A 27525-nucleotide genomic window follows, 5' to 3' on the forward strand; every position below is an offset into this window, starting at 1 on the left:
TCTTAAATGTGTCACTGAACATTTTTGTTTCTCTTATCAAGCTTTGGTTAATGATCAAACAGAGTGAAACTGGGAGTGCCCTACATAAAAAACCCTCTCTCTTTACAAAGACAATAACTGTTACATTGAATGTGACACGGGCTATAATGTTTATACTGGGAACACAGTGTGACAGAGGCTCCGGCTCGAATCCAATCCATCAATCCGAAGGTCAGCAGTTCAAACTCTAAGACAATATTTAAACAGGAAATATAATGATTTTTTCAGGTCCTTAGTATTGAACATAAGCAGATCATTAGTTTACATTTTGATCATTGTAAACCACAATATTGGCTTTGTAATGGAATCAGGTGCATTGACTTCCTGTTCAAAACTGCAGAACTGATAAGCCCCGCCTCTTCAGAGTGACAAGCAGCAGATTGTCATTTACATGTTTTTATATTTGAAAAGGGGCTATGTGACGTTGTTGAACACTACATATATCACTCAGTATCTTAGTTTTTTTCAAATAATCACAACTGACGACAAGAATGTGGGCAGGGATAGGGGGTGGGTGAAAACAGGAATTCTCTAAGCACTCGAGCAATACAAGATTACTCAAACAATAAACATTTAAGTTAATTTGGAATAATTATGTCCCATTTAATGACTTAATCACCTACATTGAACACATCAAATTAAACTGAATCAATTATTTAATCAAGAACACTGTATTTCTCTCTTGTCACTTGTCTACCACTGTCAGGAAATTACAGCCAGCTAACTTCTGCTGCTTCTCCAACAATTACCTCTCTCTATAATGAATGTACAACAAACATTTCATGAACGTGCTTACATTTCCCTAGTGGTTCCTGCACCGCCGGACAAGACGTTCTTGCACATTTAGGTTGAGCCCACTGCCATTTCTTGAGTAAGACAAGTAAAATCTTCGGACTAGTATGAGGACAGAAGTGGGCCTTACCCAGTGGAGCAGGTCTGGACTGTCTGCTCGCACCCTCTGCGGTTCGTCCCAGAGGATGTTGGACTTGCCGTGTCTCCAGATCTTACTGCGGGTTTTGTAGGAGTAGTACGCAGCTAAAGATAGAGCCAGGACCACCATCATGCCCAGCACCAGAGCCACAGACTGGGGAGGACAGCAGAGCAAAGGTTACACAACAGCAACAGCACTGCAGGGTTCAGTGAAAATAACCCAGTGTGCCAAAAATGTGAACAATGAACAATGTGAGTTTTTTCTTATTTATGCTGGTATTTCTGCCTGGGCAGTCTGTCGTTCGCCTTTGAAAGCTAGGGTTGTTGGTTCAAGACCAGTCACTTTGAAATAAACACTATGCACAGTCACTCACTATAATAAGTTACTTTCAGTTCTCAAGCATGATTGCCTGAACCAATTGTTGTTTTTGGATTATTTATTCAGATCAGTAGGATCAGGTAAGTTCTATGTTATGCTTTTATTTGGGACTCTTATGCCTCAATGTTGTGTTTTATAAGTTCAAATTATTCTTAAAGGTGGCATGGACGATTTTTTTCAGCAAATTTTTTATCATGTTTCCTCGTGGCGTGGATAAATCATTTGTCCTGCCACGTATCAATCCTAAAACTCACCTACCGCTCACCTGCAGCCGCGTCAGGTTCGTCCCCACGTTTCCGCGTGTACCGCGTGTAAAATAACCATATTTGCCAGCAGAGATTACATGGACTGGAGTGGAGTTAAAACAGTAGCTATTAGCGATTAGTAAGACGTGTACTGTTGAAATAATCAGAAAAAGTCAGGTGAGGTCAAGAGCTACTGAACTTTTAGAAGGGCATTGTCTCTGTTACTGTTTCTTTAAAAACATGATATGGTCCAAACACACACTGTTAGAAACTAATACAAATTTCAAGTGGAAAAAGATCTCTGTGTCTTGATGGGGTCTTATAACCCTGCTAACCCTGTAGTTCAGACCTCTACAAACACGCTCTGAAATACAAGTACGTGGGGTTCTTGGATTAGTTTAGCAGTTCAGATTTCAGTCTTTCCACAAATGTGTTTGAAATGATAGGAAAAAAAGAAAGAAAAAATAAGTTTCAAAAATACTTGGTGGAACTATTTGGAAGTGCCCTGACCTCCTCGGGGTCCATGTAGCAGTAGTGGTGGAGGTACTGGGAGTACATGGGGTATCCTCCAGGGAAGCTCCCCCCAGCAGCAGCACTCAGACTGGGGCTCCCTGGAGCGCTCTGGCACATCATCAACATGGGGTTGTACAGCATACTCTGAGAGCTCTGAGACATGGGGTTCACTCCGATCACAAAGATAATGTCTATGATCCCCTGACACACAACAGGACAAAGGAGGACAACAAAATATGAGCAAACAATCAAGAAAGAACGATGATGATGACTTTAATAGACGTAACGGTGCATTTCGTACATTACAACCTGCTTTTCTCCATGGAGGTGGTATAGCTTTACTTATTCCACAGTATGATATTAAACTTTCCTTGCATTTATTCAGTTATTAGTGGTTCAGTTAGGTGCTGGGGAAATATGCGGACGTTCTGCATGTGAATGAGCGGGTTTGCCTTGTAGCTACTTTCTGTTTCTATGAATGACCCGCACAGACGGCTTGATTCCATGCATCTCATCTAGCTTGTTTAATGTACATACAGGAAGTACCATCCAAGCTTAAGATAGATACACGTAATGCCATGCTGTGGAACATTTCGGACAAAGTACTTACATCTCCATGGGGACAAGCAGGTGGCCAACCCTTCACTAGAAAAGTTTGCTAAATTGTACAATGAGTAGTTCTGCTATAGTGAAGTGTAAAGTAAAATGAGGGCTGTACAATTTGGGCAAAGAAATCGAATTCCGTTTTGCAATTGACCTTATTCAACCTCGCCTGCTTTAGCCGTCCTTTTACTGTAATAACTGTAATAACGGTCGAGCAGGAAGAAGGGAAAAGTCCCTGTGTGGCCTGAAAATGACTTTTTGTTCCTCCCTTTTCAATTTCATAATTACGGCCACTTAAATTGCGATTTCTATCTGCAATACACCATAGTGCAGCTTTAGCCTTTATGTAAATTGTAAGTAAATTAAATGGGACAAGAAAAGTACAATTTCTTCAAAAGCGGCCCGACAAATGCTACTCAACTCTATAAACTTCAGTAAAAAGACTCTGCATTTGCACACACAGCTCATCCAGAGTAAGAAATGACAATGTGTAATTTGAGCGCGACGGCTGCTGATCTCACTATGAGTCAGATCAAAACACAAAAGTGAGGTATAGATTTTGTGCTGGAAACGCTCTGGGACAGAAAGAAGGCTTCAATTCTGGAATAGGCTGTTTTTCTGAGATGTTATTACAGAATGTGGGACTTTCAAACTGAGATCTGGTAGAATGACAAAGTTTCTTCTCTGACACCACATATGACTTTACAAAGAAAAATATTTGTATCTTTTGTATATTGTATTGTATTGATACTCTGTGCTAGCACTGCAAGATGAATTGCAATCGTATCATAATTGAAACTTGAAACAGCAATTTAACAAACGGAATTGTTTTTGCACACAAAAAAAAGCTAACGTTTAGTTTAGACCTCTACAATCACTTTTTGAAATACATGGGATTGCATTATGTCTGGTATTAGTTAAGCAGTTCCATATTTCACTGTCTCAAAATGTGCACTCTGAAGAGAATCCTACAAGTAAAGGTGCACTATGTAACTTTTTCCGTTAAGGGTTGTCTTCATGGAGGTTATATTGCGTTGCCTGGAATGTTCCACAGTACATGTGTTGATATTGCCGAGACAGTTACATAGTGCACCTTTAATAAGTAAATTACAGATGCTTGTCAGGAAAATCCCACTAATACCACTTTTCAACCAAGCTGGTTGCGGTTCTGGGCCAGTGTCAGTTTCAGAAAAGGTTCTGTCGTTTTCCACTTAAAAACTGCTGGCTCTTGGTGCTGAAAACTGGCTCGGAATCTGGGCCAGAAATGAGAAAACGGGTTGAGGTAGAATACTAAATATAAAAGTTACATATTATTGTTAGCCTTTACAAAGAGTAAGTAAAGGAGAAGGCAAAACCAAGTCACTCTTACCTTTAAATACAGCCAAAACTAGAGTGAGTAGATAAGAGACATAGACATATATGTAGTTGGTAGATGCAATGTTCAATGTTTATGCTATTTGTCAGTTAGCAACTGTCTGGGAAGATATGAGAGTTACCAATCCATTGACCACATTGAAGTCAAAACCTCTTAAAAAGTCATTGTTAAGTGTGCAAACCCGTGTTTTATTTTAGATAATAAATAGCATCTGAGCTGTATGCTAACTTACTTTGAGTTCTCGCATTACCTGAACATCCTCTTTTACTTGTTACTGGTGAGGAGACCACATAAATAACACAAACATGTTATGTATTTCCATATGGGGACAGGGTTCATCGTTCATTTGTATGTGAAGGAACGTTTGATTTGACGTAACTCCATTTAGCATCGACTTGCCAAGTGATCAAGTTTGAGATAGACAAAGAGAATTTCAGGTCTATGAATGTTTATTAGAAAAAAAAAAAAAATGCTAACTGCTGGCTAGTAAACAATATGTTCCTGTGGCAACAAAGACTTGTTGTTATTTTGTGGAAAACCAATCGGAAAACCAATCGGCTCTTAACTAGCCAAGAACCAGGATTTGGTGGAAAACGGGTATTCGACACTTTTCCATGCTCTAGTTCATGTAATAAGTTGTCGTGTGCAGACTCCATCTCACCTGCAGCACAGCCAGTATGATGTCGCAGATGAACACCGTGAGGTAGAACCTGCAGCCCCTCATGGCCCTGGAGCGGGAGAAGCTGCCCACCAAAAAGCCCAGGGACACCAGGAAGTTCACCGCCGCCATCGAGATCATGGCCGACTTGGCTGCATGCGGTGTCATGTAAGACCCTCCGTACCCATAACTCCCCCCGTAGTACCCGGGCCCGGATCCCCCCACCCCGCCGCCGCTCGCCCCCACAAACCCGCCGTACCCAAACCCGTTCACGTCCCAGACCAGGGTGGGGGCCACGCAGGCGAAGATCAGGAAGCTCATGAGGACCGTGGCCCCCTGGAAGGTCTTGACGAAGCCGGGCGGAGAGAACCAGCGGTAGAAGTGCTGGGGCCGCTCCTCCGTGTAGTAGCCGTCGTCGGGGAGGGAGTAGCTGTAGTCCCCGTAACGGCCCGGGGGTGAGTGCACGCTCCTGGGCGGGTACAGGCTGGGGGTGATGCTGTACTTGGGGCTGTACAGAGGCGGGCTGTCGTAGTGTTGTGGGTCATACATGCTGCAGAAGAGAGGGGGATTCACCTGCAAGAGGGACAGGAGTTTAAAGGGATGTGAAGGCATAATATTTTTAAGTATAACACATAAAATAACTTGTGTACCCAGCAATCATGGCCAAAATGAATAATTATGTTTGTTTTGTTGCATTACCTCAATATCAATATTCAAATGATATTTTCTCAATGACTGTACTAAAATGTGCCAGTGAATGTCTTGGGTGAGTTTCAAGTATCGCGTAAAACTTGAATATTTATTACAGTATCCTGAAACAATAGTCCAACAGAAATGTGTTAAAACATGTCTGTAATCGTATTATTTAATGTTGAATTATAAGGCAAATAATTAAAGTGCAGAAATATCACCTTATATCCCTTAAACATACAATATAAAAATGTATTTTTAATCATCTCTTATTGTAGCATAACTACTTTTTTTTACAATGAACAATGCACTCCCATTTTTAAGATAACTTATAATATATATAATATACATTTTTCCATATATTTTTCACCTCTAATCCAGATGTACTAAACTTGGTGCCACAAAGCCTAATTAGGTACATGTCAGATCTGTGGAGTGAAAACCCTATTATTTCAATGTATTTTTGACCAAAAAAAATTATTGATTTAATAAATAAAATTTCTAGGGAATACATTACGCAAAAAAAACTTTATTGGACTATTAACACAACTGTTACAACAGTATTTCCTCATAATTTGTTTACTCAAGGTTGTATTTTGATGCACCTTAGGCTCGAGTGCTCTGAAAATTCCTGTTTTCATCTCCCCCTATCCACGCCCACATCCCTGTACCTCGTGTGATTTCGAAAATAAAAACATGTAAATGACAATCTGCTGGTTACAGTGAAATCAAATGTGACCATGAAGAGGCTGATCAGATTTGAACGGGAAGTCTAATAGACCTGTTTCTATAACTAATCTTGATTCTGAGTACCTCTAATTGGCAAGGAACTTCCTGCTCGTCTGAATAGTCTGCTGAGTCATGGCTGAGTCAGAAAGGAGTTAGAAAAAGGAACCTTTATGCTTCATTTCTTAGGTCCTTTAGCGTAGGAGGTATGAGGCATCCCCATGTCTATCCATCTATTAAAATGACAGAATATTGCTAGTCTTTTTATCTTTAGCTTGGACTTGCTCTACTTTGCTCAAGCAGCACGTGGGAGAAAAACTGGACTGTGAACTACCAGATGTAGCTAGTCGCTAAAGGCTAAATTGCAGTGACGCATCAATAAGCGCTGCCATTGGCTCAGAACGGTGGCTATGGTTCATGGTCAGGGCTTGGGCATCCCACGATCCAATGTGCAAATCGGCCTGATGGTTTCCTTTGCACCATGTGTTTGTACTGAATTAAAAGTTGTACTACCTTGGATTTTATACAATAATCTGCATACCTACCAATCTTTATAAAAGAATGAAAACACATACTTTTAGGGCCACAGCGCCGTCACTCACTTTATTTGTGTATCACATTGAAGCATTTGTTTATGTCTAAAGAAACCAAAACCTCTCATTTGCATACAGTATGCTGGTCCTGCAGAGCTCAGTGTGCAGTTGATGAACTTTAACCAACTAAAGGACAGGATTTAGTGGAATATTTGCTATGTCTCTCACAGAGACGGAGCTGCTGATGGTGAGTCTGTATTCATAGCTCCGAAATAACGTGACCCACTTGTTGCTACTGCCATCTTGAGGGCGAAAGCTGCATGCTACACTGTGGGCTGTGCCAAAAAAAAGTCTCAAAACGAAGGATTCCTTTTCTGACAACAAATAAGTCACGTGACTGAAACCCATGAATTATCAGCATGTTCTGTAAATGTGCTTGTAATGTTGTTGGTTTTCACCATCAGGAGTTTCAGGTGCTAATAAGTCATTAGGCCCGAGCGCCACAAGCTGGCGAGAGGCCTATTAATCTCGTAAGGCCGTGCGAAGCACGGCTGCGAAGGTGCGCACGTAGTGCTCGCCCACTTCCAAACACTCACTAACGCACTCCTTCACTCACGCACGCCCCGTGCATACTAATTAGTAGTAGGAAAATGGAACTTTACCGTTGTAAACGGGCGAAGCCCGTGCAAAAGTACTCACTAAACGAGCACTTTAAATTGGGATGACGACCGCGAAGCGGTCGTCATCCCATGCATGTTTGGTACCCCGTCGCCCCTGGCAAGTACAGTGAACTAGCCCATGCCGAAGGCATGGATCATGCATACTTACTCCTGCTATGACAGAAAAAGTCAACAGTGAATGGGCGTAGCCCATTCACTCATTGTTGAAAACAGCAGCGCGAAGCGCTGCATTCCTCCAAAAACCCTCCTGGCATCGTCCTGTACGCGAGAGTCCATGCCGCAGGCATGGGCCATGCTTGTATCTGCTCAAATCAATGGAAGTCTATGGGGAGTGGGCGGGGCATCGCGACGGAATAGGGAGTGACGAGCGCGTAAGCGCTCGTAATGATGATTCCACCCCATGGCGGCATGGGGAAGGCTTAGAGCTTTCAAACGATGTATAATTTGTTGTTATAGTGGAAACGGCTATATTGTTTTTGCTAAAAATATTATCATTTTTTTAATTTTTATTATTTGTCTTGTTCTTCTGCTTTTTGAGCTCTAATTTGACCCCCTGAACATGCTCAAAAACTCACCAAACTTTGCCCAAAATTCAGAATCGGCGAAAAATTTGATTTTTTCTGGGCCATTTTTTTTTTCGTTAAAAGATGGCGCGACAGCGCCACCGACAAAAGTCAAAATACATTGCGCCTATGGGAGACGCCCCGGGGTCAACTTTGCCGTAGAGCTACGAAATTCGGGACACACATTCCTCTCGTGAGGACAAAAAAAATATATTATTGTGGCCACGCCCCCAGACTTACCCTATGGCCGCCATCTTCCTTTGAAAATGAAAACACGCTGTGTTAGACGAACTCCTCCTAGGGCGTTTTGCCCACCGACTTCAAAATCGGTGTACGTCCTCTGGACAAGTGGGGCATCTAAAGTTATCAAATTTTTTGAGATACCTTTTACGGTCTGTGTGAGGCGCAGCCGCAAAGTTGGACAACTTATTTTGGAATATTGCAGATCTAAAAATTGCTCCCATTTGATCAAAACCAGTCCGATTAGGACCAAATTTGAATCAGTTGTTAAACTTTCTAGTTTGGACCAGTTTAGGCTGACAAAATTGAAATGGCCGCGATAGCGCCCCCTACAGAGTGACCTTTAAATTAACATTGAAGGTCAAAAATTAGTTTTACCAAAATTGTCTAAACTTTACCCAAAATTCTGGCCTATAAACAATAGAGTTTTTCCAAATGACATGATAGTTTGCACAAAATTCTAGTTTGCCATCCTGATCATAAAAGTATGAGAGCCAAAGTCATATTTTGTACTGCGTAACCGTAGCGATGACAGAAACATCCCATGTTATCCTTATGGGATAATTGCAGAATCGCTCAAATCACCACATTTTTACGCTTCACACTTTAACAAACTCCTCCTAGGGCGATTGTCTGATCAAACTCATATTGGGGGAAAATCATCTGCACAAGCGGGGCATCAAAATTTATCCATATTTTGATTCTAAGTGCTACGGTCTCTGTGTGGCTGACCCACAAATATATGTCACAAATGGGAAAACAGCGAAATCTCTAAAATGACCACATTTTTACGCTTCACACTTTAACAAACTCCTCCATGGGCAATAGCCCGATCAAGTTCATATTTGGGGGAAATCATCTACACAAGGGAAGCATCAAAAGTTAGTCATATTTTGATTCTAAGTGCTACGGTCTCTGTGTGGCGGACCTGCAAATATATGTCAGAAATGGGAAAACAGCAAAATCTCTAAAATGACCACATTTTTACGCTTCACACTTTAACGAACTCCTCCTAGGGCGATTGTCCAATCAAACTCATATTTGGGGAGAATCATCTACACAAGCGGGGCATCAAAAGTTAGTCATATTTTGATTTTAAGTGCTACGGTCTCTGTGCCGTGGAGCTGCAAATATACTGTCACAAATGGGAAAACGCCAAATCTTTGAAATGTTCAAATTTATGCTTCACACTTTAACGAACTCCTCCGTGGGCAATAGCTTGATCAAGCTTTACTTTGGGAATATGATCTACACAAGCGGGGCATCAAAAGTTATCCATATTTATATTTTAAGTGCTACGGTCTCTGTGCGGCGGCGCAGCAAATTTGACTGACATTTGTGTTCATTTGCACTGGATTGGCCATGTCCAATGTGTCGCCGTCTGTCAAGTTCTTTTTTAATTCAAAACACAATAAGGGCGCCATCTTTATCAAGTCGAAAGCGCAGAGTCGGAAGGCCGGCGGCCCGCGAGGGCCGTTGGATGCCGCTTGCGGCTTTAATATTCTTTCTTTCTTCTTCTTCTCGGGACCAACCCCCCTATTTTTCACCCAGTGAACATTGACAAAAAGTCACAAAAATTAGCACACCTCTAAAAATCGTGCCTCTCTACATTCTGGCTATTTCCTTTTTCTAAAATTAAAAAAATTGGCGCGTCAGCGCCCCCAAATGTACCAAAAATGCATTGAGAGATGGAAATGACCCAAAAAAAATCAGATCGTAGAATCATGAAATTTGGCGCAGAGGTAGATGGTGACAAGAGAAGTAAAAAATATTATTACGGCAACGCCGTCCGCCCAACCAAATGTCGGCCATATTGCTTCAAAAATGGCTAAACATGACTTCGGAGTTTTTCCAAACGTTGTACTTTTACGAACTCCTCCCAGGGCGGTGGCCCTAAAAAGCTGAAATTTGGTGAAAATGCTACTGAGGAGTGGGACATCAAAAGTTATCCAAATTACATTGATACCTCTCACGGTCTCACGGCTAGAATTTCAGAAATCTCCCAAATTTAACATTTCTGCCGTTTGCGCAGATAAAGTCCGAATTGCGTCAAATTAGAATCAGTCATAATTGTTATGGCTTTGCCGTAACGATGATCGAAACCTTCCATGTTATTCCAATGGGGAAATCGCCCAATGTTTACACTTCAGACTTTCACGAACTCCTCTTAGGGCGTTAGACATATTCACCTGAAATTTGGTGAGACTCATCTTCAGGGGTGGACCATCAAAAGTTATCCACATTTTTATTCTAAGAGTCACGGTGTCTGTGCGGCAAAGCCGCACATTTTGCCAAGAATTCAAAATAAAATTGCTTTTTGATGGTAAAACAAAGGGGAGAAGATGTGACAGCGTCACAGATTCAGCAGTAGATGTAATAAAAGGACAATTGGGGCGCGTTAGCGCCCCCTCCTCTTGCGGCGTAGCGGCGGCGTGGCGAGGGCCGATCATTGCCGCTTGCGGCTATATTTTATATTTACTTTCATGTAGAATGTTTCTTTAAATTCAGCGCAGTACAGGAGAAAGAGGTGCGCTTATTTTAGTTTGTCTGTGGGTGTTTTCATCACACTGCTGTAGAGACACATGACTTCCCTCATTGTTCTTGCCATTGGTCAGGATGCTCAGATTCTCCAAATGCAGCTGAAGCTTCTTCTCCAACTGTCTCTTATGTGACCCCATGACGTAGCTCCAAAGGTAAAGGAGTTATGCTGCGTTCAGACAGCGGCGTCCAAACTGCTCCGGACACACCCAGTTGCATGCCTGTGCATTTGAAGGCAGACGCTTTGGACAGCAGATGCACGTCCAACGAATGCACGGTCGAGGAATTGTTTAATTTCCCGGTGGGTCTGTTCTCTTGGTAAAATGGCAGACCAGGTTATCTTGACTTTTCAGATCACGCTTAAGCCCTTTTAAATCAATATTGTTAACTCAAAAAATAAATATCTAATAATGTTATAGTTTTAAAAAATGTAAATGTGTTAATGAGACAGACTTAGTAGTAGCTTACATCCAGTGTGACTGAGGAGAGAATTTAAAGCAAATTCAAACAGAAGACTAAAGTCAGCTGTGCCCCTGGTCTTACTTAAGTTACTTTGGTCACCTCAATCCTGCCCCAGTCTGGGAACTCCTCTGAGCACATCTTTGGTACTCAACTCAACTCAACTGCAACTCTACCTCACAGCTTCAATTATTCAGACAGAGCACACTGACAGCACAGGAGCAGGGCCCAGGTGACAGGAGCAGCAAGTGCCGCCCTAAACCTGCCTTGACCTGAGGCCATGGCATCATACAAACAAACAAACAAACACACACACACACACACAACCAAACACACAAGATTAGGGTTGGAAAATCTGATACTGATTGATCCTAAAACTAGGGCTGAACCTGATTTCTTTCATGTAATAGAGTCAAATCTATTTTGCCCCAGTACATTGTCTGCAGCACTTTTTTTCTGGAAAGCAAGAAGTGCACTGCTTGCATGCTAGTTGTTGTTAGCCTTACCATGACAACAAATCTCCCTCTGTCCTCGCTTATACACGCATCGCGGTGCATAATTAGGATACTAGGATTGCATTAGGTAAGTGCATGTGGACACGTTTTAAGACAGCAAAAATCCAGTACAGCACATTTAAAATAGCGTTTATATTATCATTGTGAGATATCTAATACATTTTGAGTATTGATTCTTTGGTAACAAAACTGTGTGTGTGTGTGTGTGTGTGTGTGGGGTAGAGAAGTAGTGAGCTTTTCTGAAGCTACATCTGCCCTCAACTACCTACAGGGATGTGGGCAGGGATAGGGGGTAGGTGAAAACAGGAATTTTCTAATAAATCAAGCCGCAGTTACCGTCCCACCCACTTCAAACTTTTATTGTTGTTGCCATAATGACTTAAAAAAATTGAAAAGTAAAAAGCGGAGGCTAAGCAGCTGGTGGTCACTAATATCCATAATGCGGTTGTTTTTCATGTTTTCAGACCAAAAAACAATCTAAACTGTTTTAATAACCAAGCAGTGAACTGAAATAGACACTGTACACTGATTATGTGGAAACACTGATGAAACAAGGTTAAAAAAGCATAATGTCTCCTTTAATCACGTGTGATTCGCTCAGCACGTATTGAGTGACGTGTAGGGTCATGTTAAATAGAATTACAAACACACATCATATCATAGGTCCTCCTTAAACATTTGTGGTGGCCATCGTGGTTAAACAACCTGCTTTACAACTTTGAATTGTTTCGTTTTTCCACATTCATTCAAACACGAACTTACCAAAGTCCAACGGCCGTCGCTGGTAAACTTTGCTCTCTCTTCTCACATCAAGTTGAAAAAATCCCCAGTTCCTTTAACGCATTAACGGACTAAACAACTTCAATTCCCCGGGGCTGAAGTTTCCCTCCGTGGCCTGTGCGTGTCTCCCGTGTCCCGTGGAGCCCGCACGCGCTCTCATCCCGCCGCGCGCGCGTCTCTGTGCGTCAAACGCGACTCATCTTCTGCTGACGGCTTTTCCAGCGGCGAAACTCCGGAGGATCGTTCCACACACGAGGAGGAGGTAATATTATCCTCTGCTCCTCCGCGGACCAGAGCCTGCGCACAACACGTCCGCACGACTTATGTCATTACGACGAGCAGTGAACTTACGCCATGAAAGAGAAAGGTTTAAATGATGATAATGGACTACATGATGAACTGAGTGAGTACCTCATTAAGACAACTTTGGAGTCAGTTAAAAGGCCCAGTGCAGTGGAGAGGTTATCAAACGTTTCACACACTTTAAACCATAATTCATTTAGTAATTAGTCAGATTAATTTTAGGTTTGAAAGCTTGGATTAAATATTCCTGAACCTGAACTCAATCATTCCTGAGCTGTGTATTGACCCTATCCAAATCAGGGAAGTACCATTCTTTAATAAAAAGGCTGCGTTCACGTAGTGGCATAACTTTCCATCTGCCAATAGCATTTGATACAGATGGAGGGCAGCTAAAAGCAATGTTTTAAAACGCAGATATTTTTTCCTTATGTCTTATGTTTAAGAGAAATAATCAGGTTCAACATGAGTGAATGAGATTAATTTACCTTTTAGATAATTCATGGTAAAGTCCAATGCAATCAATAGGAAAACGTACCTCTTGTAGCGGAAACAGCCACATTTACCTATTGAATACATTGTACTTCCCTATGAAATATCCAGAGGAATATCCAAAGGTAAAATCACAAATACAGCACATTATCATTCCTATTAGTGACTCACTAGACCCAATAACTTACTGCATTTCAACAGAAAACAGTATTTTAGCCATATCCATTTCTGCTGCCTGGCCTTCTGTATTGAATAATATTGATTTATAGAATGTTGAGATGTCGTCAGAAACCCAGACATTTCTACCACCAGAAAAAGCCAAAGTAGCACAAGTTTTAGATGCAGTGAGAGAGGAGTCCGACTGATAAATAAATTAAACCTCTGATTCAGAGGGAGAAGTGTGCTTTTCGTCCTGGTCGTGGAACACTGGACCAGCTCTATACTCTCCATCGGGTGCTCGAGGGCTCATGGGAGTTTGCCCAACCAGTCCACATGTGCTTTGTGGATCTGGAGAAGGCTTTCGACCGTGTCCCTCAGGGTGTCCTTTGGGGCTTGCTCCGGGAGTACGGGGTCCGGGCCCTTTGCTCAGGGCTGTCCAGTCCCTGTTTGACAGGAGCAGTGTTAGCATTGCAGGCAGTAAGTCAGACCTGTTCCCAGTACGGGTGTACCAAAATATCAATATATCAATATATCGTGATACTATAGTTGGCGATACAGTATAGATATTGTGGGCTGTTGTATCGATATATTGCCATTAATTTTTGGTAAACTTTCCTGAATAATTTTGTGATCGCACCACAGTTTTGTTGCTTGTTTAAAGAAAGGAAATGTTTTTATGCAAACCGACATTTTGACTGTTTTGATGATTAAAATATGTGTATTTCATTTTGAGTTTGTGCAGGTCTTGATTTAACCACAAAAAAAACATGTCAAAATGTATTGGGTTCTTAACAACCTGTTACCATCCACCTATTTTCGCCCTGTGCACAATGGTTGGACATACCCAAATGGCATTGCTTATTAAAAGGATGGATCTTATGTTCCACATGCAAGTGTGATGCATCATTAAAAAGCTTAGGCCTTCTAGTTTCTGCAGATGTGCACATGTCACACTGTCAGGGCTTCAGAACTTACACTACAGAGGCCCAAACATAAACAAAACATCCTTTTCTTAGTCTCGCCTGAATATTGTCAATTTGTAATGGTCCTGAGCATGACATACTTCATTGTGTGCATATGCTGTTCTCTGTACATGATGTTTCTCTTATTGACAACAACTGTGTAAAGTTTCAGATCTTTAGGAACAGGCATTTTGGTGCTGTTGACCTTTTTGTATCAAAAAGTATATTCGAAACAAGTGATCCAAATATGTGCCAACTGTGCCAAACTGTTTTATTACAATTTTAGCTCCTATATGATCATAAAACATACATTTTGATGTTTTGTAGGCCACTAATACCCATTATAACTGCTAAAAACAATGTATGTGAAAATGTGTAAATATGAGTTTACCCATGAATTTCCCATATAAAGGTGAAAAAAAAAATAGAATATTTTTATTTTTGTATTGATATAATAATGCATATATCTAACAAAATGCGCATTCAAAAGGCTAATAAAATCAGAAAACGTTATGCGCAGATTCTAGTCCCCTCCTCTCCTCTCCTCCTCTTTACAGCCTTACGCAGGAGATTACAGAGGATTCTGTGTGAATAAGTTCAAAGTCCAGCCCCCCATTCGAAAGCTATTGGCTAGAATATGTCAATCAAAAGTCCGCTAAGTCACTACTGACGTTAGCTATGTGGCTACAAACACGTTAGCTTCGCGCGTCGGAACCGGCACATTTTTTTCTGGCTGTAGAGAACATGGATGGTCTCATTCTGTAGGAAACAGTCTAAGGAAGAGATCGATGCCAAACACCATCTTATAAGTCAAACAGGTAATTTGTTATGGACGGAGAAATGCGCCGGACGAGCGCATTCTCTGACTATCGTCAACGAAGAAAACTTTGTTTACTTGACAATATCTCGAAATCGGATAACTTCAGGAAAAATACAAGTGGATATTGTTTTTCAATGGTTCCTTACGGACAGACTGAGTACAAGGATGTACAGAATTAAAGCCGTTTCGTCCGTCATAAACAGCAAACAGGTAGGACATGCGTTTGTAAAAGTTGAGACTTTCTCACAAACTATTGGCAATTGCTTCTTGGGGCATATTATTCAATGTAAATCAATGACATATTCGTTTTGTTGAGAAAATAAGCTTTAAAATGATATATGGCTTGCTGGTATTGACCACGGAAATAAAAGTGATGATGTAAGAGAATATTTGAGATATGGAAAATGCTCGCCGGCGAGCAGGTGGGTGGTAACAGGTTTTAAAAAGTAGTGATTTATCATATCATATCATGTGCAATATATCAATTATCACATGTATCACAAAATTGTGATATTATCGTATTGTGAGCCGTGTATGTCATCAAATCGTGAGGGACCCTGTGATTCCCAGCCCTAGTCCCCCGTGTTGGGCTCCTCCAGGGCTGCCCTTTGTCACCGGTTCTGTTTATTCTTCTTATGGACAGAATTTGTAGGCGCAGTCAGAGGTCAGAGGGCGTCCGGTTTGGGGACCACGCAATCTCATCTCAGCTGTTTACATGAACTGTAAAATGCACTGGGATAGATTTAGCGGCTCGGATGAAAATCAGCAACTCCAACTCAGGAAAAATGTCTCTTGTCCTCTCCAGGTGAAAAGTCTTTGCCCCAAATGGAGGAGTTCAAGAACCGGGACCTTGTTCCCATAAAAGACTATATATAATTAGAAGTTTAAGAATAAAAACTGGTACCAAATATAAACAAAATATTTATTGTACAAAACAGAGTATTTAAACACTATTTAAATAAATTGATGTATAATAATTTTCATGCACTAAAGACTTTTTCTTATATCTTCTGCTATCTATGTTCAGTGTTTTGGTCAAAAGTGTAAATTCGGTTTTTCAAATGGCTGAGTTTAGCCTTTAAATAATCACAGCGTTCCTTTTTCTCCCAGAAGGATGGATCCTGGAAGAGACGGATCAGAGAAATGTCTAACATTATTCAAAGACCTGATACAGAGGCATTTGAATATCTGTCCTACTTACATTCTTCTTCTCTTCCAACTTTTGCATTATGCTTTGTATTCTTTGTGGATTCTGGAACAGAGGAGAAAACATAATTATTGTTTAATTAAAAAGGAAACACCCAATTTCAAAATGTGAGTGAAAGTAAGAGCCTTTAGTTGTTGTCATATTTACGTTTCCCCTGGGACAATAATTTCCAGCCCACAAATGAATGCCATAATAAATGCGTTGCAGAGAACCAGGATTAAAGACTTCATTGTTCAGTTCACTCCTCAGTAAAACCAGTGATCCAGGTATATACATATTCAAACTCTAACCCCAGATTCCATTGAGCACAGTTTTGCTCATGGTCTGACCTGAGTGTTGTCCCTCAGGAGCCGCTCCATCAGTGCGTCCAGCTGTCGGAACTTGCTGAGGGTCTCGCTGATGTCGCGGTGCAGGTCTTTATACTCCTGGTACTGGTCAGTGAAAATGGCCCGGTACTCCTCTCTCTGCTCCACACTCGTGATCTCGGGGTACTTCCTGGAACAAACAAACACAAATACAGCAGTTATTAGAAACAACTTTCAAAAGATTGGGTTAATGTGAATCTATGGTAGAAAAACGAATGAAAGAAAACCTTCAACTGGTTAAAAATGCAAGAGGAACGAACAGGAACTAAATGGAGAGAGCATAGTTTCAGTTCCTTCACTGGCTTTATGTTGAGTCTTTAATAAAAAAAATATTCTCCTGACATATAAAGCCATAAATGACATGGGCCCCATCCTCCCTCAAAGACGCCTCACCCCATCTCACCATCTCACGACCCTGGCCTGTAGATGGATGAAATCTCCATATATTAGATGAACCACCCTCTCTCCTGCAAATGGAAGCGCTTCAGTCCAGGTCCATCCATGATATTCGTGGACTTTCCATTTGCACATTTCTTTCTTATATCACCCTCAGAAACCCTTAATTAAATCAGAATCTTTGACATTAAAAAACCTTAGATTTATTAATAATAGAGCTCACAGTGATCGCCCACTTGGAGGTCCGGAAACAAATCGAAGTGGAAAATTAATGGGAAATGTACTTCTGGAACCACAGTGGAACGGTTGAGCTAAACTACCATGAATATAACCAGTTTTGCTCACATGATGTAGTCTGCGATGACATGCACGCGAGTCTTCCTCGTGGTGGTGGCGGCTCCGGTCTTACCGAAGATGGGTTCCACTGGAGCTCGTTCAGAATTAAGAACATTTACACTTTTACTTTGATCCAGGTCCGTTTGGTCCCTGAAGGAAATATGCTTTGGTTTGTGTGGCTCCAGTGGTATCAAGTTTGGAACCTCACTGGGCTGAAAGAACAAGTAAAACGTAGACATTTTAAAACAATACTACTTAAGTTACACCTACTCGGAAAATTGGCGGGTTAGATTTCAGTTCAGTTTTGATAATAATTTGAAGTCATCTGAACTTCAGTTTGTACTCACCTCATCTAGACAGTACTCCAGCTTTCTCCTCGCCGCCTCGTGCCGCCACATCTTCAGACAAACCAGGAAGCTGCCCAGGTACAGAACCATGTTGATGAAAACAAACGCTGTTCCCGCCATCTGCCCTCCCTCCACCCGACAGAGGCTGGCCATCATCGGATTCACCCCTATTGTCGAGAAGCACAGTCCTCCCCGGTTCAAATCATTCACGTACACAATCCCAGCCGACATGTACAACAAGAACATCGCTATATTCACAAACCCTTCCGTCAGCGGCCACCAGGGGGAGTCAAGCAAAATCGTTCGGTAGTACATCGTCATTCCGACAACCAAAAGAAGAAACGTGATGATCCAAGAGACGCCGCCTATGGCTAGCACAAACGGCGTCATTGGCCCGCGGTAGCTGTATCCAGAAATACCGTGTCCGTTGTTGTACGCTCCGTTGTAAATTCCGTACGCGTTGGACCATTCGCTGTCTTTTTGGATGTACGCAATGACGCACGCAAAGACCATCCCGCCAAAAAGGAGTTCTAATCCGGCTAGCAGTCGTAGCAAGCCAGGCCATGACTTTAAATAGGCGTATTTCAAGTTGTAGATCTCAACTTTTTCGGCATAATACTCTGCCGGGTGGATACTTGTGAGTAGTGAATCTTCTTGTTCGTACTTCAGAAAATTCTTATCGGAAGTTTGACTCGAATCACTGTGATAAATGTTGTCTTTTCTTCCAGGCAAAGGACTAACCGGAGGGCTAACTCGTGTTCCGTTTGGGAGGATTTTGATGCTGCTCACGCTAACATCCGAATCGTCCTGCTCAGTTTTTTGGTTTAGGCGAAGGAGAGTTTTGAGTCGGCTTTTGAGGCTGGACTTGGGATCGTTCTTGAGTGCATAAGGAGGAGTGCTGGATGTCCCACCCGAGCTGGCATCATCTGGTGTATTGGTGTGGTCGACCCAAACAGGAAGTAGTTGCTGATTGGATCTTTCGTTCAAGGAGGAGGTTTCACTTGCACTGTCGCCCTTCTCACCGCTTCTCATACTTCAACCGGTGTTTGTTTTAAACTTAAAATATAGAATCCTGTGAGAGAAAAGCATAAAATAAGAAATAACATTTATGAGGGATGTTCAGTTCAGTTTATTTTTTGGAAGGTCACTATTGTTTATCTAAATATTCCCAGTCAATGTGGAAGTTACAATGTGCTCAAAAAATGTATTAATTATGTTTGAAAATTGAAGATATACACAAAAATAACATGGTATTTAATGGTAATGTAATGCAAGAATCACTGTGTTTATGACCTAGGCACACTTAAAAGAAAACAGTCCATTGAAGGGCTTTTTACAATTTAGATTACACCAGGAGCAATGTTTGCCTTCTGGAATACTGTGTTTCCCATGTTTCCTTTGTCCAGTGGATTAACAATGCTTTCAATCAATACACAAATAGCAGATTCACTTTAATGATTTGATCTAGAACTGTTGTGGGTGTGCTTTAAAAGATGATTAATTCTGAAGTGTTTTGTTGGTTGTTCAGAGACGCTTTTTTGTGAAATCACAGGAACACATTTTTTTGGGCTGTACTTAATGGTATATTTCCAGACTAAACAAGGCAAATGGCGATGAGGGTAAGAAAGTTAGCAAGTTAGCTATGGTTTATTAATTAGAAAACAACATTGTGCAAACTGATGAAATGTATTGTTTTTTTCATTCAAATTTTTCATAAAGAGCATGGACAATAGCCTCCATGAAAACCTTTATAATTTTCAGGCTATATCAACATACCAAGATAAGTAAGTAAGATTAATTTAGAAGTGTTTTGTAGGTTATTAGTTGAGACAAATGTTTCCAATACTTTAAATACCACCACTAAACTTATTTGGCTGTAACTACTGGCATATTCCCAGACATAATAATGAGAATAGCTATGAGAGTAAGAAAGTTAGCTAGTTAGCTATGGTTTATTGGTTAGTACAAAAAACACTTTGCTATCTGATATGTGACAAAAAGCAATACATTTTTCATAAAGAGCATCAACAGAAGCTTCCAGTAAAACCTCTGTATGTTTTAAGGCTATTTCAACATACCACGATAAGCAAGCACACTATAAACCATATCTGTTAGCATAGCACTAAAGCAGGTCTCCAAACGCACACTTTGTTAGCCCAAGAATGTGTCCGGCCTCACCTTTGACCCCTTGAGCTCTCAGATGTGGGGTGTTCTTGTAGTAAACAGGCACTTGTATCTGATCCAAAATGGCTGCTGCTGTGTGTACCTGCTCGGCTCGGTTTCACTGCAGCTGAGGGAGGCTTTGATAAGGACTGGGTTTCTCTCAGAGGAACACAGCAGTTTGTGCAGTGAGAGGCTAAAGATTAACAAAGTGGCCCTGACTGTGTGGTAACCATGGTGATGACTGGTGCTGACGCCTTAAAGGAACAGGCATCCAGAGGCTTTTTACACACTTTTGAAGACCTCGATATAGGTATTATAACAGTACTCAAAATATTGATACAGCAATATATTATGATTTCTTGCCGTATCGTTACAGAGATGTGAATTGTGATACTCTTAAAACAACATAAATTCATGATTACACTGCACTTATTAACCTGCTGAATCGCCTTGTGGGAAAAAGTGACTTGTTCATAGGACAAATGTATTTTGAAATTAAAGGTACTGTGTACATACAATTGTATTGTTATTCTACGTTTCAGAGATGTCCTTGTAACTGTTACACTGTAACATGATGCGTATTGTGAGGTACTTGGCAATACTCTGCCCTAAACGGTGTGTTATTCATTTCACTAGTTGCATGTATATCAAAAGGTCCACCAAAAGCAGTTGGCAGTTTGGAGTATGAACTAGAATTAAGCAATTTAAGTAAGGTTAAAAGCAAAAGTATAAACTTAAAGGCGCAATGGACGATTTTTTGGCAATTTTAGAACTCAGGTGGAAGTACCTGTACATCCAGAACGCTGCTGCTCGGGTCCGGACTAGAACCAGGAAGTACGATCACATTAGTCCTGTTCTCAGGTCTCTGCACTGGCTCCTGTGGCTCAGAGAATAGACTTTAAAGCAGCTCTGCTTGTGTACAAGTCTCTCCATGGCCTAGCACCAAAGTACATCTTGGATATGTTAGTGCCATATGAACCATCTCGGACTCTGAGGACCTCAGGGACTGGCCTCCTGCTGGTGCCAGAGTCAGGACTAAACATGGACCGGCCTCCTGCTGGTGCCAGAGTCAGAACTAAACATGGACCGGCCTCCTGCTGGTGCCAGAGTCAGAACTAAACACGGACCGGCCTCCTGCTGGTGCCAGAGTCAGGACTAAACATGGACCGGCCTCCTGCTGGTGCCAGAGTCAGGACTAAACATGAACCGGCCTCCTGCTGGTGCCAGAATCAGGACTAAACATGGACCGGCCTCCTGCTGGTGCCAGAGTCAGGACTAAACATGGACCGGCCTCCTGCAGGTGCCCAGAGTCAGGACTAAACATGGACCGGCCTCCTGCAGGTGCCCAGAGTCAGAACTAAACACGGACCGGCCTCCTGCTGGTGCCAGAGTCAGGACTAAACATGGACCGGCCTCCTGCTGGTGCCAGAGTCAGGACTAAACATGAACCGGCCTCCTGCTGGTGCCAGAATCAGGACTAAACATGGACCGGCCTCCTGCTGGTGCCAGAGTCAGGACTAAACATGGACCGGCCTCCTGCTAGTGCCAGAGTCAGGACTAAACATGGACCGGCCTCCTGCTGGTGCCAGAGTCAGGACTAAACATGGACCGGCCTCCTGCTGGTGCCAGAATCAGGACTAAACATGGACCGGCCTCCTGCTGGTGCCAGAGTCAGGACTAAACATGGACCGGCCTCCTGCTGGTGCCAGAGTCAGGACTAAACATGGACCGGCCTCCTGCAGGTGCCAGAGTCAGGACTAAACATGGGGATTACATGGATTACATGAAACATGGAAACTGAATCTGCGTTTCAGTTTGATGCAGCTAAAATCTGAAACATTCTTCCTGAAGATGTGAGACAGGCTTCTACTCTGACAATGTTCAAATCTAAGCTAAAAACAGTTTTGTTTAGCTGTGCATATGACTGAAATGATTTTCTTTGCACTCTTCTCTTTGATGTCTTAAACTGTTTTGTGATTTCTGTCATGTCTTTGTGATTTCTTTCCTGTTGTGTGAAGCACTTTAAATTGCCTTGAGTATGAATTGTGCTCTATAAATAAATTTGCCTTGCCTCGTTCTTCATCACTCTTTCTCCATCTCTTTCTCCCCTCTCTCTTTCTTCTTCTCCTGTCTTGATCACTATTTGTTATTTGTCTCTTTCTTTATTACTCTCTCTCTTTTTCCCTCCATCTTTATCTCTCTCTCTCTCTCTTTCTCCCTCTCCCCTCTCCTCTACCTCCCCTAACCCTCTCGTCTGTAGAGTACCATTATTACAGTGCTATATCAGATCTGAAGCCCTGCTGGCTCCTCTTGTGTGTAATACTGTGAGGTGGCCACTAGAGGGAAGCAGCCTCCCGCTTTTCTGCTGCTTAATGTACACTCATGAACGTGCTACTTTCTCCGCAAGCAGCTGGACTTACAATATGATGAAATGACAAAGAGGATTATATTGTCTATAGTATTTTACATAATTTGATGTATACATTTTTTTTTATTTAATTTGTAAATAAGATTTTTTAATATATTTATTTTTCCTTTTTTTCTCATTATGCATAAGTCTTTGGTCATTATTCTAATCAACTTTCAACAATTTAGTAATCAATTCATGCCATGTTGTATTGTCCATCTTCCGCTGCAAGATATTTTTTCTTTAGGTTAGTTTGTCTCCTTTAAAGGTGACATTCCCATAATAAATCAATAGTTCCTGAGAGGAGACGTGTACAGACGGATGTGCGTTAAAGCGGTGTGCACTCTGATCAGGCAGCACCACGACCAGCAGTGACTGGCCATTCGTCAAAACTCAAACCTTTCTTTTGGTTCAAACTTGCACTTCTGGCCTTTCAGATCGTCCTCTGTACCCACACCACTCTTATTTACGAACTTAAACAAAATACTTAATTCAAAGAAGAAATTGTGCTTATTTTAGATCAATGCCACTCGTGATCTCATCCGTGTGACAATCGGCTTTTATCGTCATGATTCACTATTGTTCTAGTTAATGCTTATTTGCTCAAACACAGTCCTTTTCTCACCCACTTCTCGTATTGGTTAGCCTTGGTAAGGCTCTGTGTGAGTGACAGCTGGATTTAACCAATCACAGTGAAGTGTGAACTTTCACACGAAGCAGTCGACTGGAGACCTGCACAACAGCAGCAGAGATGTTTAGGAGAAATGGTGTTTTGATTGATTGATTTGATTACCGGTACTTAGACATGCATGAATTACCCTAATATAACTTTTGAGTGTGTAAGTGAGAAAACAATTATATGTCTCCTTTAATGTGTTTTGACCTTCTCTCTTCATCAATCACTGGAGCCACTGTTGTGCATTGCACACTCTCCATTCTGATCACCTTGGCCATAATCAAATCAATATTAATCATAACACTATATTTCTCAAGGTCACACTCCTGCTTCACATGTGTTGATTTAAACCCCAGTGCATTTCCCAGGAGGCCTAAAAGGAGGATCGTGTTAGTGCAGAACCACCGACTATAAAAGAAAGGAGGAGCAGGAAGTGGCCCTTAAAGGACGACCCGTTGTGCCGACTCAGCTCCGGACGTGGAGGGTTGCTGTGGGGACAGACCCATCACTGTTATTACACCCGGCCCCACATCTGCCCCTGCTCGGCCCCCCATCATCACTGCAGGAGTTCAAATCAATGACTTCACAATATGCACCTAATTTAAACAAGTTTAGTAACAGTAACTGCGTTTCCACACTCTAATGTTTAATGTGCAATCATTTTGAGTATTTCATCAGTAACGGAAATGGCAAATTTCACATTTAAAACCGATAATTCACATTTTTTTAAATGTGCTTTCAAATTTTCAAAGGCAGAAACTCGTTTAGTGTCTGGACTTTTTAATTACTTTTAAGGTCACAGACTGATTAAAAAACAGTAGCATTCCCAAAGTAATTTACAATTCCAAACAAAATAAGATTTATTTTCAATAGATGGTGTCATGATTTTTTAACCATCGCATTCGGCCAAAACCCACCAAACCTTTCCTAAGACCCAAACCTGAACCACATGACCTGTCACTAAACCTAACCCTCATCCTAACAATAATCTTGCAGTTAAACGTGCAGTTTAGTTTTTTTTTACAGTGTGCAATACCATAATCTAATGTCGACATGACAGACAGCGATTGATGGACCTGGTTTAGACCTGGTTTGGACCTGGTTTGAACCTGGTTTGGACCTGGTTTAGACCTGGTTTGGACCTGGTTTGAACCTGGTTTGGACCTGGTTTGGACCTGGTTTAGACCTGGTTTGGACCTGGTTTGAACCTGGTTTGGACCTGGTTTGGACCTGGTTTAGACCTGGTTTGGACCTGGTTTGAACCTGGTTTGGACCTGGTTTGGACCTGGTTTAGACCTGGTTTGGACCTGGTTTGGACCTGGTTTGGACCTGGTTTGGACCTGGTTTAGACCTGGTTTAGACCTGGTTTTGACCTGGTTTAGACCTGGTTTGGACCTGGTTTGGACCTGGTTTGGACCTGGTTTAGACCTGGTTTTGACCTGGTTTGGACCTGGTTTGGACCTGGTTTTGACCTGGTTTTGACCTGGTTTTGACCTGGTTTGGACCTGGTTTGGACCTGGTTTTGACCTGGTTTTGACCTGGTTTGGACCTGGTTTGGACCTGGTTTGGACCTGGTTTAGACCTGGTTTTGACCTGGTTTGGACCTGGTTTGGACCTGGTTTGAACCTGGTTTGGACCTGGTTTAGACCTGGTTTAGACCTGGTTTTGACCTGGTTTTGACCTGGTTTAGACCTGGTTTGGACCTGGTTTGGACCTGGTTTGGACCTGGTTTAGACCTGGTTTGGACCTGGTTTGGACCTGGTTTTGACCTGGTTTGGACCTGGTTTGGACCTGGTTTGAACCTGGTTTGGACCTGGTTTGGACCTGGTTTAGACCTGGTTTAGACCTGGTTTTGACCTGGTTTTGACCTGGTTTAGACCTGGTTTGGACCTGGTTTGGACTTGGTTTGGACCTGGTTTAGACCTGGTTTGGACCTGGTTTGGACCTGGTTTGAACCTGGTTTGGACCTGGTTTGGACCTGGTTTAGACCTGGTTTGAACCTGGTTTGGACCTGGTTTGGACCTGGTTTTGACCTGGTTTTGACCTGGTTTGGACCTGGTTTTGACCTGGTTTGGACCTGGTTTTGACCTGGTTTTGACCTGGTTTCGACCTGGTTTCGACCTGGTTTGGACCTGGTTTGGACCTGGTTTAGACCTGGTTTGGACCTGGTTTGGACCTGGTTTGGACCTGGTTTGAACCTGGTTTGGACCTGGTTTGGACCTGGTTTAGACCTGGTTTGGACCTGGTTTGGACCTGGTTTTGACCTGGTTTAGACCTGGTTTGGACCTGGTTTGGACGTGGTTTGAACCTGGTTTGGACCTGGTTTGGACCTGGTTTAGACCTGGTTTGGACCTGGTTTGAACCTGGTTTGGACCTGGTTTGGACCTGGTTTAGACCTGGTTTGGACCTGGTTTGGACGTGGTTTGGACCTGGTTTGGACCTGGTTTAGACCTGGTTTAGACCTGGTTTTGACCTGGTTTAGACCTGGTTTGGACCTGGTTTGGACCTGGTTTGGACCTGGTTTAGACCTGGTTTGGACCTGGTTTGGACCTGGTTTGGACCTGGTTTGGACCTGGTTTGGACCTGGTTTGGACCTGGTTTTGACCTGGTTTTGACCTGGTTTAGACCTGGTTTGGACCTGGTTTGGACCTGGTTTAGACCTGGTTTTGACCTGGTTTGGACCTGGTTTGGACCTGGTTTGAACCTGGTTTGGACCTGGTTTAGACCTGGTTTTGACCTGGTTTTGACCTGGTTTAGACCTGGTTTGGACCTGGTTTGGACCTGGTTTGGACCTGGTTTAGACCTGGTTTGGACCTGGTTTGGACCTGGTTTAGACCTGGTTTGGACCTGGTTTGGACCTGGTTTTGACCTGGTTTGGACCTGGTTTGGACCTGGTTTGAACCTGGTTTGGACCTGGTTTGGACCTGGTTTAGACCTGGTTTAGACCTGGTTTTGACCTGGTTTTGACCTGGTTTAGACCTGGTTTGGACCTGGTTTGGACTTGGTTTGGACCTGGTTTAGACCTGGTTTGGACCTGGTTTGGACCTGGTTTGAACCTGGTTTGGACCTGGTTTGGACCTGGTTTAGACCTGGTTTGAACCTGGTTTGGACCTGGTTTGGACCTGGTTTGGACCTGGTTTTGACCTGGTTTGGACCTGGTTTTGACCTGGTTTGGACCTGGTTTGGACCTGGTTTTGACCTGGTTTAGACCTGGTTTGGACCTGGTTTGGACCTGGTTTGGACCTGGTTTAGACCTGGTTTGGACCTGGTTTGGACCTGGTTTGGACCTGGTTTGAACCTGGTTTGGACCTGGTTTGGACCTGGTTTAGACCTGGTTTGGACCTGGTTTGGACCTGGTTTGGACCTGGTTTGGACCTGGTTTAGACCTGGTTTTGACCTGGTTTGGACCTGGTTTGGACCTGGTTTAGACCTGGTTTGGACCTGGTTTGGACCTGGTTTGGACCTGGTTTGAACCTGGTTTGGACCTGGTTTGGACCTGGTTTAGACCTGGTTTAGACCTGGTTTGGACCTGGTTTGGACCTGGTTTGGACCTGGTTTAGACCTGGTTTTGACCTGGTTTGGACCTGGTTTGGACCTGGTTTTGACCTGGTTTGGACCTGGTTTTGACCTGGTTTGGACCTGGTTTGGACCTGGTTTTGACCTGGTTTGGACCTGGTTTTGACCTGGTTTGGACCTGGTTTAGACCTGGTTTGGACCTGGTTTAGACCTGGTTTGTATGCAGAGGTGAAGAGGAGGCGTGAACGTTCCGATCAATTTTCCGTCCGTGTTCTTCGAGTGTTGTCCAAACGTTTCTCACGGCGCCCTTAATGATTTATTTGAATACTTTTGTCCTGCGAGCTTCATTTTCAAACTAAAGACAAGACCAAAGGACAAGAAAGCAATCTGTATCCATTAGTAACAAGTATATTAAAACATTTATCTTTAAAATTTTCACTTGGTTAAATTTGTCGGTCATTTTTTTAGGTCATTTGCAGACTTTTGGCATTAACATTTCCAACATTTATATATGGCAAATAAATGTGCAGTCTGGTCAGTTGGGATTGATTGATTGATTGATTGATCTATCTAGCCATATTGTTGTGAGAATTATCAATCATTGTTTTTTCTGGAGTATGGAGCTCAATATCAAAAGTATGAATATTTTTACCCAATTTTACCCAAAGAAAAAGGGCATTTTTGTTGTAACTTACCTGTTTCTGCGTCTGAAACTTTGTTAACCACTAAGTAAAACATTTCAACAAATGCTAAGTTCTAAATGTGTTTTTTAGAACTGAAAACAACCATGTTATAGACTCAAGTTACCACATTGTTGTTTATTCCCCATTGTCTCTTTACAGCAAGGCAAAATCTAACTTAGTCAACATCAACTTAGTCACCTAAGTTGATGTTGAAGTTGAAGGACTTTCTT

General features: G+C 42.3%; 1 protein-coding gene across 1 annotated transcript in view; it reads right to left on the bottom strand.

Moving 5' to 3' along the window:
* The window catches only part of LOC140356693 (uncharacterized), a 30746-nt gene extending 11838 nt beyond the window's left edge, over positions 1-18908 (bottom strand). Inside the window, exons 1-8 of the mRNA XM_072441846.1 lie at positions 17851-18908; positions 17513-17715; positions 16736-16901; positions 16401-16451; positions 16214-16320; positions 4746-5292; positions 2104-2307; positions 962-1123 (exon numbers count right to left, since the gene is read on the bottom strand). Of these exons, the coding sequence (XP_072297947.1) occupies positions 962-1123; positions 2104-2307; positions 4746-5292; positions 16214-16320; positions 16401-16451; positions 16736-16901; positions 17513-17715; positions 17851-18882 (2472 nt within the window). The 5' untranslated portion in view covers positions 18883-18908. The remainder of the gene's footprint in view (positions 1-961; positions 1124-2103; positions 2308-4745; positions 5293-16213; positions 16321-16400; positions 16452-16735; positions 16902-17512; positions 17716-17850) is intronic.
* Positions 18909-27525: the final 8617 nt, after the last annotated feature.

This window comes from Eucyclogobius newberryi, unplaced genomic scaffold (assembly GCF_026437365.1).
Source record: "Eucyclogobius newberryi isolate DKJ021-1_F unplaced genomic scaffold, fEucNew1.0.hap1 SCAF_12, whole genome shotgun sequence".
Taxonomy (NCBI): Eukaryota; Metazoa; Chordata; class Actinopteri; order Gobiiformes; family Gobiidae; genus Eucyclogobius; species Eucyclogobius newberryi.